Raw genomic sequence first — 13,927 nt, forward strand, 5'->3', positions numbered from 1 at the left:
GCTAGCTAGTGCTACGTAGCTAAGTTAAGTCTGTCTTGTGTGACGTTAACTTTGGAGGCCTGTGTTTTGCACGTCACCTTCATTCATGCATACATAATTCAATGCACTGTGCAAGATATAAAGTGACATGCGTCATGCGACTCTTACGGTATGAGAAGAAATCAGAACATTCAGGATTTCGGCAAAAGAAAGAAACCCAGAACAGCGGGGCGGGGCAGAGCAGCCAGCAGTGCTGGTCAGGCAGAGGATGAGAGCCGGCTTGACAGTGGCACCGTTAGGGATGTGCAGCAGCAGCAGCAGCCTCCAGTTTCAGCCGTACACATGGGTATGTAACATCCTGATAGTTCCAGATTTCTCCTTCGTAAGCACTTCTTTGATTGCCTTGATAACATCAGTGGCATTGTGGTTAATTGCCAGACATTGAAACTAAAGTTGAAGCTTGTCAGTTATATCTGTAGAAGTGCAGTAGTCATTATCTCATTTTAGTCATCTGGGTTGGGTTGGGTAACATACCACTTAGCCCAGTGTAACCGCTGGTGGCTCGCGTGCGTTGTGTTTGAAGAAGTGGCCCAGACCAGGATATCTTTGGAGGCAATCTCCGTTTATTCTGACAAGGTTCAAATAAAAAGAATACAAATCCTCTGGTTAATAGTAACATGTGCTCTTCAGCCCACGCAGACACGGGGAGAACATGCAAACTCCACACAGAGGACGACCTGGGACCACCCCCAAAGTTGGACTACCCTGCAGCTCAAACCCAGAACCTTCTTGCGGTGAGGCGACCGCGCTAACCATTGTGCCACCGTGCTGCCTACACATTAAGTATAGTATATATACTTTATACTATAAGTATAGTAAGTAAGTATAGTGTACCTTTTACAGAAGGTCGTGTGCAAATAACGAAGACATGAACCTCCTTAACTTTGGAACAAAAAGGCTTATGTTATTCTCTTCATAAATATGAGGTACCTTTTTACTTCCACGGAGTTATCACATACATACTACTCCTGTGCTAACCACGGTGGCCCAGTGGGTAGCACTGTTACCTCACAGCAAGAAGGTCCTGGGTTCCAACTTCAGGCCCTCCCAGGTCCTGTGTGGCGTTTGCATGTTCTCCCCGTGTCCGTGTGGTTTCCTCCCACGCTCAAAGGTAAATACTCCTGTCTGTGTCCCTGACCGAGGCATCCCCGGCGGCCGCCCGCTGCTCCTAGCTCCACGGTTAGGGTGTGGAAAGAAGATGAATTTCCCCACGGAGATGAATAAAGTATACCTTCTTCTCCTTCTGAATGATCGAGGAGACACACAATTATGAACTCAATTATCATATATAAATTAACAAAAGTGTCTGATTCAGAAAACAAGCAGCTGTGACATGCCCAGAATCTAGCACAGTCTAGGACAATGTCAATTTTAACTCTTTACTTTCCAGTAGGAGCCATGAAAATATATATATAGACCTGATGGAAATCATTTTGTAGTATGGCCACTGCATGAAAAGGAGAACCCCTTAACAGTCACATTTCATGTATACTTTACCCACATCCTCCACTTTGACTACAAAGGGGAGGACAATGCTTTCATTAGGCCTCAAGTGGCAGCTGGTTTTAAGTGAGGTAGGTAGCGTGTTGGTCCTTTCGGTTGCTTTGGTTTTCGCTGTGATGGTCAGTTAATAATACGGTCTTCATATCCGTGCAGTGGGTTGTCTTCAATGTATTTCTTGATGTACCAGCATGAAATATGTGCCTTGAGGTTTTCTTCCACCACAAACGTCATCGCAGCCTGTAAAGAAAAACACATGTAGTAATCATGTTTTTATAGGTCATACATAAGACTCACGTTGGGTACAATCAAATGGCTGCTCGTTGGTGAAAATGTGTATCCCCTGTAGCAGTGTTTCCCAACCCAGTCCTCAAGGACCCCCTATCCTGCACATTCTCTCTGCCCCCCTGAACAGGTACCTGTCTGTAGTTATGCAACCAATCAGCAATGAATTATGTGAGATGCTGCACACCTTGCACAATTAGGTGCTGTGAGATGATTGGTTGAGTAAGTACAAGCAGGGCTACCTATGCAGGGTTACAATGAAAATCTGCAGGATAGGGGGTCCTCGAGGACTGGGTTGGGAAACGCCGCCCTGTGGAATAAGTGTCCCAGAGACACGGGTTTGGGTTTTTGCTCAGAAAAAGACGTTCTCGATTCACTACAATGAGTAACATGGGTTTCGATAGGCCTGCCGTAACAGTGTGATTTGCTGTTTTGAACCGACATCATGGTTAGACCACAGTGCCTTCATGCAGAAGAATCAAAGCATTTCTTCTGCTTCAAATATTTACAAGTACCATTTAACAATCTTTAGGCACTAGTCACTAACAAGACTAGTTCAACACCCTAGACCGTGTATGGTCATTGTTCGAAGTTGTTCCAACATTCTTCATATATCTTATAATTCCATTAAAATTGTGTGTTATCCCCTTTCAGTGTTGCATTGTGTAAACACAACATCATGTCACGTTGTCCGTCTCGGGAGAGAGATCCTCCTCTGTTACTAGTCGCTTTTGAATAAGGCCAAGCAGTTTTCCAAAAGTGACTAGCTGCTGTTCAATTTGACGCCATCAAGTTTTTTATTTTGCCAAGTCAAATCTGTAATGTTGATATCGGCATCTAGTTGGAACTGGTCACATTAGTTTACGCGTTTAAAAATAATGCCAAGTAAAAACATCTGCGTTGATACCTTTATCTGGGATAGAAACTAGAGCTCATTAACAAGCTCCTCTTTACTACTGAGTAGTCACTAGTAACAACGTAATTGTGACAAGTGAAACTCAGAATAGCAGCTTGTGATTGATGAATAGTTACTAGTAACTAATGTATATAATGACAAGTAGAACTGGATTAACAACCATCCATCCATCCATCCATCCATCATCCGAACCGCTTATCCTTACTCAGGGTCGCACGGATGCTGCAGCCTATCCCAGCAGTCATTGGGGGGGCAGGCGGGGAGACACCGTGGACAGGCTGCCAAGTCCCCATCACACACACATACACACACACACACACCTAGAGACAGTTTAGTACAGCCGGTCCACCTGACCTACAGGTCTTTGGACTGTGGGAGGAAACCCATGCAGACATGGGGAGAACATGCAAACTCCACATGGAGGATGACCCGGGGTGACCCCCCCCCCTGGGGTTGCACTACCCCGGGGCTCAAACCCAGAACCTTCTTCCTGTGAGGTAACCACTGCGCCACCACGCTGCCAGATTAACAACTAGTGCTTTTTAACAGTGACTAGCAGTTAATGAAGAGCTGACATCTCATATGTGACGCCTCGTAAGGTTCAGCTGATGAGCACTTTGGTATTTCCCTGTTAGGAATGTAATGGTGACCAGTGCCTTTGAATGAGGTACTGGTGACTAAAATAAAAGAAGTGGTGTTTATTGAGTGGTGACTAGTCAAAGACAAGTGACTTGTCATAATCAAACTAGTAGCTTGTGCTTTAGTCTAACAGAAGCAGTGACTTCACAACAGCGTCTGGTGACAGTCTGAAAAAGCCACTAGACTTAAAAACACACACAAACACACACACACACGAGTGTTTACTTTTTTCCACCAATAAAAGTGCCTGCCACGGCTCGTAAAACGAGTCGGAAGCGCTACAACCCAGGGATACACAATCTACAGGGGATACACAATGTGGCCCGACACGCTTTGCGTTTGCGACCGTCACAACTGCTCGACGTTTGAACACACTTTCCCTACCTTTGCCAGAAGGGCCGCAACACCTTTTCCCCTAAATGACTCCGGCACGTAGGTGGCCAGGAGGTCCACCTCCTTCTCGCCTGTGAACGCGTAGCGCAGGCGCGCTACACGTTCGCTGTTGCCTGGAAAGAGGAAAGCAGAGAGTTGACGGCTCTTCGTGGGGAGGCCGCGAACACGCACCGGTCTCGAGTTGCAGCGCGCCCCCGGTGGTCAGACGGCCCCTGCGGGTTACTCACCCTCCTCGCTCCGCAGGCGGACGGTGAAGTCGTGCGTCTGCCTGTCGTGCTCCACCGTAAACGCGCGATTGCCATTTGACGCACGAAAAACTGGACGATAAGCCCTGAGCCGGCGTGTGCTGGCCAGCGTGTTGACGCTGGAAAATAGTTTAAAAGCCATTTCCAGAATCCCCCCCCCGGTGCGCTGCCTGCGGTGCGCACACTGCAAGCACGTCTTTGCATTATATTGGACGGTGTGAGGAGTGACCAGCAGGTGTCGCCAGTGGACGGTGTGAGGAGTGACCTGCAGGAGTCGCCAGTGGACGGTGTGAGGAGTGACCTGCAGGTGTCGCCAGTGGACCGCACTGTTGTGTAACTGTGTTTTCATTTCTGCAAAAGAGCTGCAGGGTGGAGCGGCTCATTTTGATCGAAAAACGTAACCATTCACTCGTCCATTCAGTCCGAGTCCCTTTAGACCAGTGTTTCTCAAACCAGTCCTCAAGGAACCCCCCTACCCTGCAGATTAACCCTGCATAGGTAGCCCTGCTTGTACTTACTCGACCAATCATCTCGCAGCACTTAATTATGCAAGGTGTGCAACGTCTGACAAAATTCATTGCTGATTGGTTGAATAAGTACAAACAGGTACCTATTCAGGGCTGCAAAGAAGATATGCAGGATAGGGGGTCCTTGAGGACTGGGTTGAGAAACACTGCTTTAGACGTTACTGAGCGAGTAATAAAAGGGGAAATGGCATATGGTTGCTGTACAATCTGCATAGTGTGTCACCTTACTATATTGCACAGACATCCCCCGCTGTAGCACACTGGATGTACTTTGTTGGAATCCTCCGGACAAAGTCTGCTCTGCCTGCTTTTTTGCACATATTTTTGTTTTTGTACATATCCTGTTCTTGCACTTTGGCTTCTCTAAGTACTCTTATAAGTACTCGTGTTTCCCACTTGTGTGTTGAGCCAGCAAAACAAGCATTTCATCATGAGAATCAGTATGAACTGGCTTTCATATATCACAGTAAACTTGAAAACCTGAGTGTAAAGCTATAAGGGCAACATAGGTCGCTTCAGTTTACATAACGCACCTTTACTAGGTGTGAAAAGTTTTGCCTTAACTGCTATGAAAAAAATGGTTTACTTTATATTTCTAAATTATACTTATGTATAAAGCCCAGTGAGTTGCTCAACATCAAATCAAGAGCAGCTGTTTTCTCATTGTCCATTGGTCCGGCTAGATTGATGCAGCACTAGACAGGACGGATGGACGGAAGGATGGACAGACAGACAGAAATTAGACCTACAGCAACTCCGAGACACGGTCTGAGGATTCATTTATTGAATATATTTCAAAAATGTAATCAAAGCAGAGCAACAGAGCTATCCACATGACAAATGTTTAATTTCTCTATTCAGTGCATGGACAAATCCATGGATCAATCACAATAAATCAAATGGATAAATCACGAAGGCGTACGAGTTTAAATACTTGGGGTCAACTGTCCAAAGTAACGGGGAGTGCAGGAGAGAGGTGAAGAAGAGAGTGCTGGCAGGGTGGAGTGGGTGGAGAAGATTGTCAGGAGTGATGTGTGACAGAAGGGTACCAGCAAGAGTTAAAGGGAAGGTTTACAAGATGGCAGTGAGACCAGCTGTGTTATATGGTTTGGAGACAGTGGCACTGATGAAAAGACAGGAGTTGGAGCTGGAGGTGGCAGAGATGAAGATGATAAGGTTTTCACTGGGAGTGATGAAGAAGGACAGGATTAGGAACGAGTATATTAGAGGGACAGCTCAGGTTGGACGGTTTGGAGACAAAGCAAGAGAGACAAGATTGAGATGGTTTGGACATGTGTGGAGGAGAGATGCTGGGTATATTGGGAGAAGGATGCTGAATATGGAGCTGCCAGGGAAGAGGAGAAGAGGAAGGCCAAAGAGGAGGTTTATGGATGTGGTGAGGGAGGCTGGTGTGACAGAGGAAGATGCAGAGGACAGGAAGAGATGGAATCGGATGAGCCGATGTGGCGCCCCCTAACGGCAGCAGCTGAAAATAGTGGTAATAGTAGTAGTCGTAGTAGTGCATAGATTAATCACAGTTACAGTTTTTATTCTGTAACAACATCTAATGATCCTTCTGTTCTAATTTCCAACATTTTCTTTTACTTCCAATAACACCTTTGGAGCTGGCAAATCTCATTCCAGGAGCACTGTGCCCAGAATATGTGCCAGGCCATAATAGATACACGACAATAGATACACGACAATAGATACAGCAGCTACACTCCTTCGACAGCAGCAGCACCCTTTACTCCTGCGGCCATCACCGCAAAGAAAACATTAGGGAAGAAGGACCTGGCGTAGATGGCCACCTTGGGGAGGGACGGCGCGATCACAACCTCTTTCGTCTTGTTGCTTAACGTCTTCACAATTTCAGCGGCGGCCTCGTCAGGGGTCACACCCAGCGGTTTCCTACTGTAGAAAACTGTCACATCCAGAAGGAAGAGAGGTGAAACGGCTTACCCTGAACGAAAGGCGGCGGAAGACACAAAGAAGCCTCTTCATATGTTGGATTTGTTGGTTTTTTTACTCACACGACCAGAGGGACTTGGAGGGGGCAGCCTTTTCAGGCGCTGAGCCGCTGATGTAGGTGTGGCTCACGGTGCTGACAGAGATGCCGTATTCCTGCACCTCGGCCCTCAAGCAGTCGAAGAAGGCCTGCACTGCGTGCTTGGAGGCGGCGTCTGCAACGCGAAAACACACAACACCTGAATACCACCTCCCCGGCCAGCTCGTGCGGGTGTGCCCCAAGATCCCCAAAGTTCTGGGCGTGGTGGAAGAACTAAACTCACATGTGGTACGGAAGGGCACGGCTAGCTTTCCTTGGATGCTGTTGACCAGCAGCAGGTGACCTGTCCTCCTGGACATCATGGAGGGCAGCACGCCTTAAACAGAAACACGGGGCATAGTGCAGTGTAGACAACAATGACTAATAAAGGACACGTGGTAGAAGCATACAGCGCTCACAGGGACAATCCTACAGCTGTCAACCTGCAGCATTACAGCACTCTCCTGAGAAGTCCCCCCCCCCCCATTACCAATCGTAGTGGTTACTGCTGTCCTCACTAATGCCGTTTTAGACATCGTGTTGCGCACCGGCTTTAGCTCTAGTTAGGTAAGTGTAGCTCAGATGAGTCGTGGGAGTATATCCGGCAAGGGTTGTGTGATTATACATCCATCCATCCATCCATTATCCAAACCACTTGTCCTGCTCTCAGGGTCGCGGGGATGCTGGAGCCTACCCTCAACCATTATATGTCTAGCCTTGATGCACGCTCAATAATCCAGGTAGGAAAATCACACCACGTCGTGCCTGCATGACCTGATTCAGCTTGCTGTGATTAAACTTCTGGATGAGCCGGTTAGGGAGTGGGGGTTTTTCCAGTGGCCCGGTAGATTTATGACTGCAGAGTCTGATACACTGGCACCATAACGGGGGGGGGGGGGGGGGTTGCAAGGGGCCATCAAAACTATCAAAGCATAAGGTTAATAACTTTTTATTGTCAGTGTGATATCTTGCCCAACATCTTGCCCCTGGCCTGACATTGTCTGCATCGGGGATTTCCAGACTTCAGACAAGGCGGTCACGGGGTGTCCGCCATAAACACATTTTGTTTGGAGACAGAAGTGCAGAAATAATGGATTTCCATATTTTTTGAGTCAATGCAAACAATGCAATGATTTAAGTGTCTTCCAAAATGTCACTGAACGAAATAATGTGTGTGAGGGCCCGGCGGCCTGTCCGGGGTGTCTCCCCGCCTGCCGCCCAGTGGCTGCTGGGATGGGCTCCGGCATCCCCGCCACCCTGAGAGCAGGAGAAGCGGTTTGGACGATGGATGGATATGTGTAATGTTGACGTGCCTCGTCTGTGGGCCAGGACTAAAACCTGAAAACGGAAATACTGCGCTGATGAACGATGTAGAGAGGATCGCTAATTATCACTTTTTGACAGGTCGTGAGAATTTATCGCTTATGTTACTGCACAAAATATTGGGTGGGTCCTTGGCCAAAAGCACATCCGTACGTGGGTCATGGCATGAAAACGTTTGGGACGACCCCCCCCTCCCCCCCCCCCGCTCTACATCATTGGGTTAGGGTTAGCGCATCCTCCTCTAAACACCTGAATCCGGCCTCTGTTTGAAGGCCTGCCTTGGATTACAACCCGGCGGAGAGGACGCTGAGCTACGTTATATCACGCCATCGTCATATCCCGCGTTGTGTTTGCTGTGTAGCGTTGCATCGCCCACCTTTCACAAGTGTGACAGGTCCGAAGTAGTTGTTGTCCATCACCAACTTGTCCATCTCCAGAGACAGGCTCTGCGCAGGGGCCTTGACCTTCAGACTGCTGTTGAGGATGAGAACGTCCAGGCAGCCGTAGCAATCCAGGATCTCTGCAGTCACCTCGGGCATGCTGTCCATGTCACCGAAGTCCAGCAGCACCAGCTTAGGGGGGAAGGTCTGGGGAGGGAAAAGGAGGTGAAGGCAGGGGAGAGTGAGGTAGCTCGTGGTTCTTGTGTCACTGGTCCCGATTTGAGGATAGCGTACTTACTAACGTCGGGTCCGAAGCACTCGCCAAATCGTCAGCGAGCCCCTCAAGTTTCTCCCAGTTTTTCCCACACAGGATCAGCCTCGCTCCTCCCTTGTGAAACACACTCGCACACTCTTCGTCGACGAATTGCAAGCGAGGTAAGCAAAACGTCAGGGACAGTCACGTGAAAATGACATCATATTCATCCGTCCGTCATCCGAACCCCTTATCCTGCTGTCAGGGAGGCGGGGATGCTGGAGCCTGTCCCAGCAGTCACTGGGCGGCAGGCGGGGAGACCCCCTGGACAGGCCGCCAGGCCATCACAGGGCGACACACACACACACATTCCCACCTAGGGACGATTCAGTACGGCCGAGTCAGCTGACCTACATGTCTTTGGACTGTGGGAGGGGAACCCACGCTGACACGGGGAGAACATGCAAACTCCACACAGAGGACGACCCGGGACGACCCCTCAGGTTGGACCACCCCGGGGCTCGAACCCAGGACCTTCTTGCTGTGGGGCAACTGTGCCACTGTGCCGCCAAAACGACATAATACTGACATGGCTAGCTGGCTGTTATACTCGTGCTGCAAGGCCTCAACGCCTTTTCAAGTCGACAACAAAACATGCGTCACCTTTCCCAAGGCCGGATAGAGCTTCACTTATCACCACCACCTTGTTGCGTACTGACGTTTTGGACAGCAGACTTGTGATCGCACCGTAGAGGTAGAAAAGCCCCGCTGCGGCCAGGATCACACAGGGTACCAGCAGAACATTGCTGGTCAGTACTGGGTCCATCTCCTGGAAGGTATCCTAAAAGATTCAGAGAGGTGGAGGGAACAGAAGTTACGTTGTTCTGCTGAGGCGGGTCGGGGGACACATAGCTGTATGAGATGTTTTTGCAGAGACAACGAAGGCAATGGACTAACACACCAGCAGAGACACATGGGTGTTTACGTGACGGTGTTTAGCCACACAAACCCCCAGGTTAGTGCAAAATACAGGTTTGTGGAGGCATGCTCAGGTGTCGAGCACACATCTGGATGGAAAGTGTGCTGTTTGCGGATGCAGATGAGATGGGATGGGACGGCAAACACCAACTAGGATCTACTGAACACGGCTAACAACGAGCGTCTCATACCCGTGTGTGATCCGGATCCGTAACGTTGGAATCCAACTGACCTTCTACACCCATTTCTTAAATATAGCTTTACGGTTACAATTCTGAAATGGAAACAGAGAAGCCACCTTTTTAGGCTTGTGGTTTTACACGCACACGGGTCAAACGAGACTGCACAAAGCAAGTGTTTGTTACTGACGATGTCACAGTTTTAAGCGGTCCTTAAACAGGATTTCTGCTCGGCGAGAGAGAGGCTGCATGATTTTCCACCAACGCCAGTCTCATGAATGAAACTCGCGGCGGACCCTCGGTGTCTCAGCTGCACACAGAGCGCCATACTCGAGCCGCGCTCGCCTTTCTTCCTGCCACTCACCCAATAACTCCTCTCCAGAGTGCAGTTTGGCCCGACTGGGAGCTGCAGGGTAACCTCTTGGCAACGGCGCGCCGTGCTGAGTGCGCCGTGCCTGTTGGAGAGGGGGACTCCTAAATATAAACTGACCCAGAATTAGATGCTGCTTAACACTGCTCACGAAAGATCATGGCATGGTGTGCTGCTGTCCACGGTAGACCGGGACAGAGAGGAGAGAGGCCAGAGAAATCAACAACCACAACAAAATGAATCCTTTAAAGACGCCGTCTCCTCTCACTGTACGGGCCGAGCGTCTGAAAACAAACCGGGCCCGCTTTGACCTTCGGGCCTGCTGCACCGCGTCTCAGCACCGGGCCGCCGTTTACCCATTACGAACCGAGCTGTGCCATCTACACACTGCAGAACCAAACAAGGACCACCACTTACTACTTGTGCTGGTAACGGGCCTCCGGGTTCTGTTTTCCTCGCCAGCTCCTCTGGTGTGGCGCTGCAGCTCCAAGTGCCGCTTCATTCAAACGCCGCCTCCGACCGCCAGCATTCCCACCCGGCAATACTCGGGGATTTGAGCGCTTTTTATAGCGGCACAGCTGAGTCAGATATTTTCCACGCATGTTGTCAAATATTATGTGCAGTATGACAGGTGGTGGGGGAGGGGAGGGGAGGGGGGGAGAGGGGGGGCGTCGGGTCACACTTTTCACACTCCTATATATATATACATGTTGGGATCAATACATCATATTGGTAAAAACGGCATACCAGATGATAATCCTGTAATCGTTTCATTGTCGTGTCTTATTTCAGTGCAGGGTCATCCACTATGTGGGGTAAGACGTCACACTGGGTTTTGCAACAAATAAAACAAGAACCGATTCATTGTCGGGTTGTGTTTTTTTACTCGAACTTCAAAATTGAAATAAGACCGATTAATCATCCAACTTGAACGCATCCTGGGATGTGGCCGTTAAATCGGTCCCCGCTACAGCAACGGGAAAATCATCTCAAACAAACTTTAAAAAAAAAAAAACACGTCAAGCACTCAAGCAAACCTCAAGCCGGGTCTCAGACCTCGGCAGCCAGACCCGTCGTCAGAGCTGCGGTTCCGGCACACACACACTGCCTTGCCGGGGGTGCAGCCTCCACGAGTCTGCACTTCCTGAGCCGGACCCACGTCTCGCTTGGACGGCTGTTCGCCAGTGGCTCCACACAAACAAGGCACAGGCCCTCATCTTCATCTGATGAAGAGACACCTGGAGTCTCTCTGTTTATACCTGCCTGTCTGCCTTTCAGCCGCAGGTGCCTCCTCCACTGGGTGTCAGTGAGAACAGCAGTGTTTCTTGCTTGTTTTGGTTTTTTTGGTTGGGCTGGCTAGTTTTCTTGCACCAGCTTTTGGGTATGGCCAAATGTCCTCTGGAGTTGACTGGTGGGTGGAGCTGGCATTACTAGGCAATGATGAGGTGGTGCTAATGGGCAGGGCTGGGGCCTAGCAAGACTGGGTTGGTGCTGGAGTCTGGAAGTGCTGGGTTGGTGCTGGGGCCTGGAAAGGCTGGGTTGGTGCTGGGGCCTGGAAGGGCTGGGTTGGTGCTGGGGTCTGGAAGGGCTGGGTTGGTGCTGGGGCCTGGAAGTGCTGGGTTGGTGCTGGAGCCTGGAAGTACTTGGTTGGTGCTGGGGCCTGGAAGTTCTGGGTTAGTGCTGGGGCCAGGAAGTGCTGGGTTGGTGCTAGGGCCTGGAAGTACTTGGTTGGTGCTGGGGCCTGGAAAGGCTGGGTTGGTGCTGGGGCCTGGAAGTGCTGGGTTGGTGCTAGGGCCTGGAAGTACTTGGTTGGTGCTGGGGCCAGGAAGTGCTGGGTTGGTGCTAGGGCCTGGAAGTACTTGGTTGGTGCTGGGGCCTGAAAGTGCTGGGTTGGTGCTGGGGCCTGGAAAGGCTGGGTTGGTGCTAGGGCCTGGAAGTACTTGGTTGGTGCTGGAGCCTGGAAGGGCTGGGTTGGTGCTGGGGTCTGGAAGTGCTGGGTTGGTGCTGGGGTCTGGAAGGCCTGGGTTGGTGCTGGGGTCTGGAAGGACTGGCTTGGTGCTGGGGCCAGGAAGTGCTGGGTTGGTGCTGGGGCCTGGAAGTGCTGGGTTGGTGCTGGAGTCTGGAAGGGCTGGGTTGGTGCTAGGGCCTGGAATTGCTGGGTTGGTGCTAGGTCCTGGAAGTGCTTGGTTGGTGCTGGGGCCTGAAAGTGCTGTGTTGATGCTGGGGCCAGGAAGTGCTGGGTTGGTGCTGGGGCCTGGAAGTACTTGGTTGGTGCTGGGGTCTGGAAGTGCTGGGTTGGTGCTGGAGTCTGGAAGGGCTGGGTTGGTGCTGGGTCCTGAAAGGGGTGATCTGAGACATAGGATGGTGCAAGTTCTGTCTCCAAGAACACATCTGTGTGTGTGTGTGTGTGTGTCTGCAGCTAGAAAAGCGCTATATATCATGCAGCTTGACTGACTGATTGACCCCTGTTGTGAGGTTGAATCCCTGTTAGCGGGAAGCCGGCCGGCGTGGCAGCGGGGTCGCCGCCAGAGGAAGAGCAGTTGCCGTGATCCCAGGGACGCCGCCGCTTCCCCTGGGTTTCTTTCTTCACAATCACATTCACAAAATCACACGTGAGACAGTTGACAAGCGTCTCTGTGGGTACTGGCGACTTGTCTCGGTGATTTAAACCAAGTAGACGCTCAAAACTAGTATTCAACTTTTATGTAGCTCCCCCTGATGGTGAAAACATGAACGATGCGACAACTTACCCCGGCGACAAGAAGCCCGGCTGTGATTATCTCAGCGTTTTTACAGACGTGTTTAACCTCTTGTTGTCACTACGTGTGGTTCCTACGTGCCTCAAGAAAACCCTTATTGTGTCTGTACCCCAAAAAAGTCCCTGTACCCTGTCTTCATGACTACAGAGCTGTTGCTTTGACCATTGCCAACCACGATCTGCTAGAGTTTGCTTACTGGTCAAGTAGCTGTGTGGAGGATGCTGCTCATCCGCTCTGCAGCCTGTGTTAAAACACCTTGAGGGGTAACCGAGTGGTCTGTTCCGTTGCCTAGCAACACAGGGATTGCCGGTTCGCATCCCCTGTTACCTCCGGCTTGATCGGGTCTGAGGTAACTCGGGATGCGGGTGGGAAGCCGGGTCTGGGCATGTGTCCTGGTCGCTGCACTAGCGCCTCCTCTGGTCGGTCGGGTCGCCTGTTCGGGGGAGTGGGGGGGGGGAGTAGCGTGATCCCCCCCACGCGCAACGTCCCCCTGGTGAAACTCCTCACTGTCAGGTGAAAAGAAGCAGCTGGCGACTCCATATCGGCAGCTCAGGGGCCAAGGCCTGCTGTGACACACACCCAGGTCCCTGAGGTTCAGCGTTGGAATTACATAGACAGACCCACTGTGAGTGGCTATACGACGTCCTGCAGGCAGACCTCGGACCTCAGACCTCGGACTTCAGACCTCGGACCTCGGACCAGGGACCATCACCCATCTGTCATAGTTCAGATATTCTGAATGTTAATTGTTCTGCCTTTTTTTCCAATTGGACCACAACTGCTGCAAAGTTATTCCCTTATGTACAATCCTTATGTACATTCCTTATGTACAACCCTTATGTACAATCCTTATGTACAATCCTTATGTATAATCCTTAAATATAATCCTTATGTACAATCCTTATGTACAATCCTTATGTATAACCCTTATGTATTACCCTTATGTACAATCCTTATGTACAATCCTTATGTACAATCCTTATGTATAATCCTTATGTACAACCTTTATGTACAATCCTTATGTATAACCCTTATTTACAATCCTTATGTATAACCCTTATGTACAATCCTTATGTATAATCCTTATGTACAAC

The 13,927-nt window shown here is 50.1% G+C and overlaps 2 protein-coding genes across 2 annotated transcripts; both read right to left on the reverse strand.

Annotated features, from left to right (window-relative positions):
* Nucleotides 1-593: 593 nt before the first annotated feature.
* LOC130119954 (protein NATD1-like) lies at nt 594-4,222 on the reverse strand. The gene is made up of 3 exons (XM_056288558.1): nt 4,000-4,222; nt 3,764-3,885; nt 594-1,779 (listed from the first exon to the last, which is right to left on the reverse strand). The coding sequence occupies exons 1-3, from the start codon at nt 4,157-4,159 to the stop codon at nt 1,663-1,665; spliced, it is 399 nt and encodes a 132-aa protein (XP_056144533.1). The 5' UTR covers nt 4,160-4,222; the 3' UTR covers nt 594-1,662.
* A 1,896-nt stretch (nt 4,223-6,118) lies between these two features.
* Nucleotides 6,119-10,603, reverse strand: LOC130119945 (dehydrogenase/reductase SDR family member 7C-B-like). The gene is made up of 8 exons (XM_056288548.1): nt 10,492-10,603; nt 9,717-9,799; nt 9,211-9,388; nt 8,593-8,705; nt 8,291-8,501; nt 6,836-6,928; nt 6,578-6,727; nt 6,119-6,468 (listed from the first exon to the last, which is right to left on the reverse strand). The coding sequence occupies exons 2-8, from the start codon at nt 9,768-9,770 to the stop codon at nt 6,263-6,265; spliced, it is 1,005 nt and encodes a 334-aa protein (XP_056144523.1). The 5' UTR covers nt 9,771-9,799; nt 10,492-10,603; the 3' UTR covers nt 6,119-6,262.
* Nucleotides 10,604-13,927: the final 3,324 nt, after the last annotated feature.

Source organism: Lampris incognitus, chromosome 10, assembly GCF_029633865.1.
Source record: "Lampris incognitus isolate fLamInc1 chromosome 10, fLamInc1.hap2, whole genome shotgun sequence".
Classification (NCBI taxonomy): domain Eukaryota; kingdom Metazoa; phylum Chordata; class Actinopteri; order Lampriformes; family Lampridae; genus Lampris; species Lampris incognitus.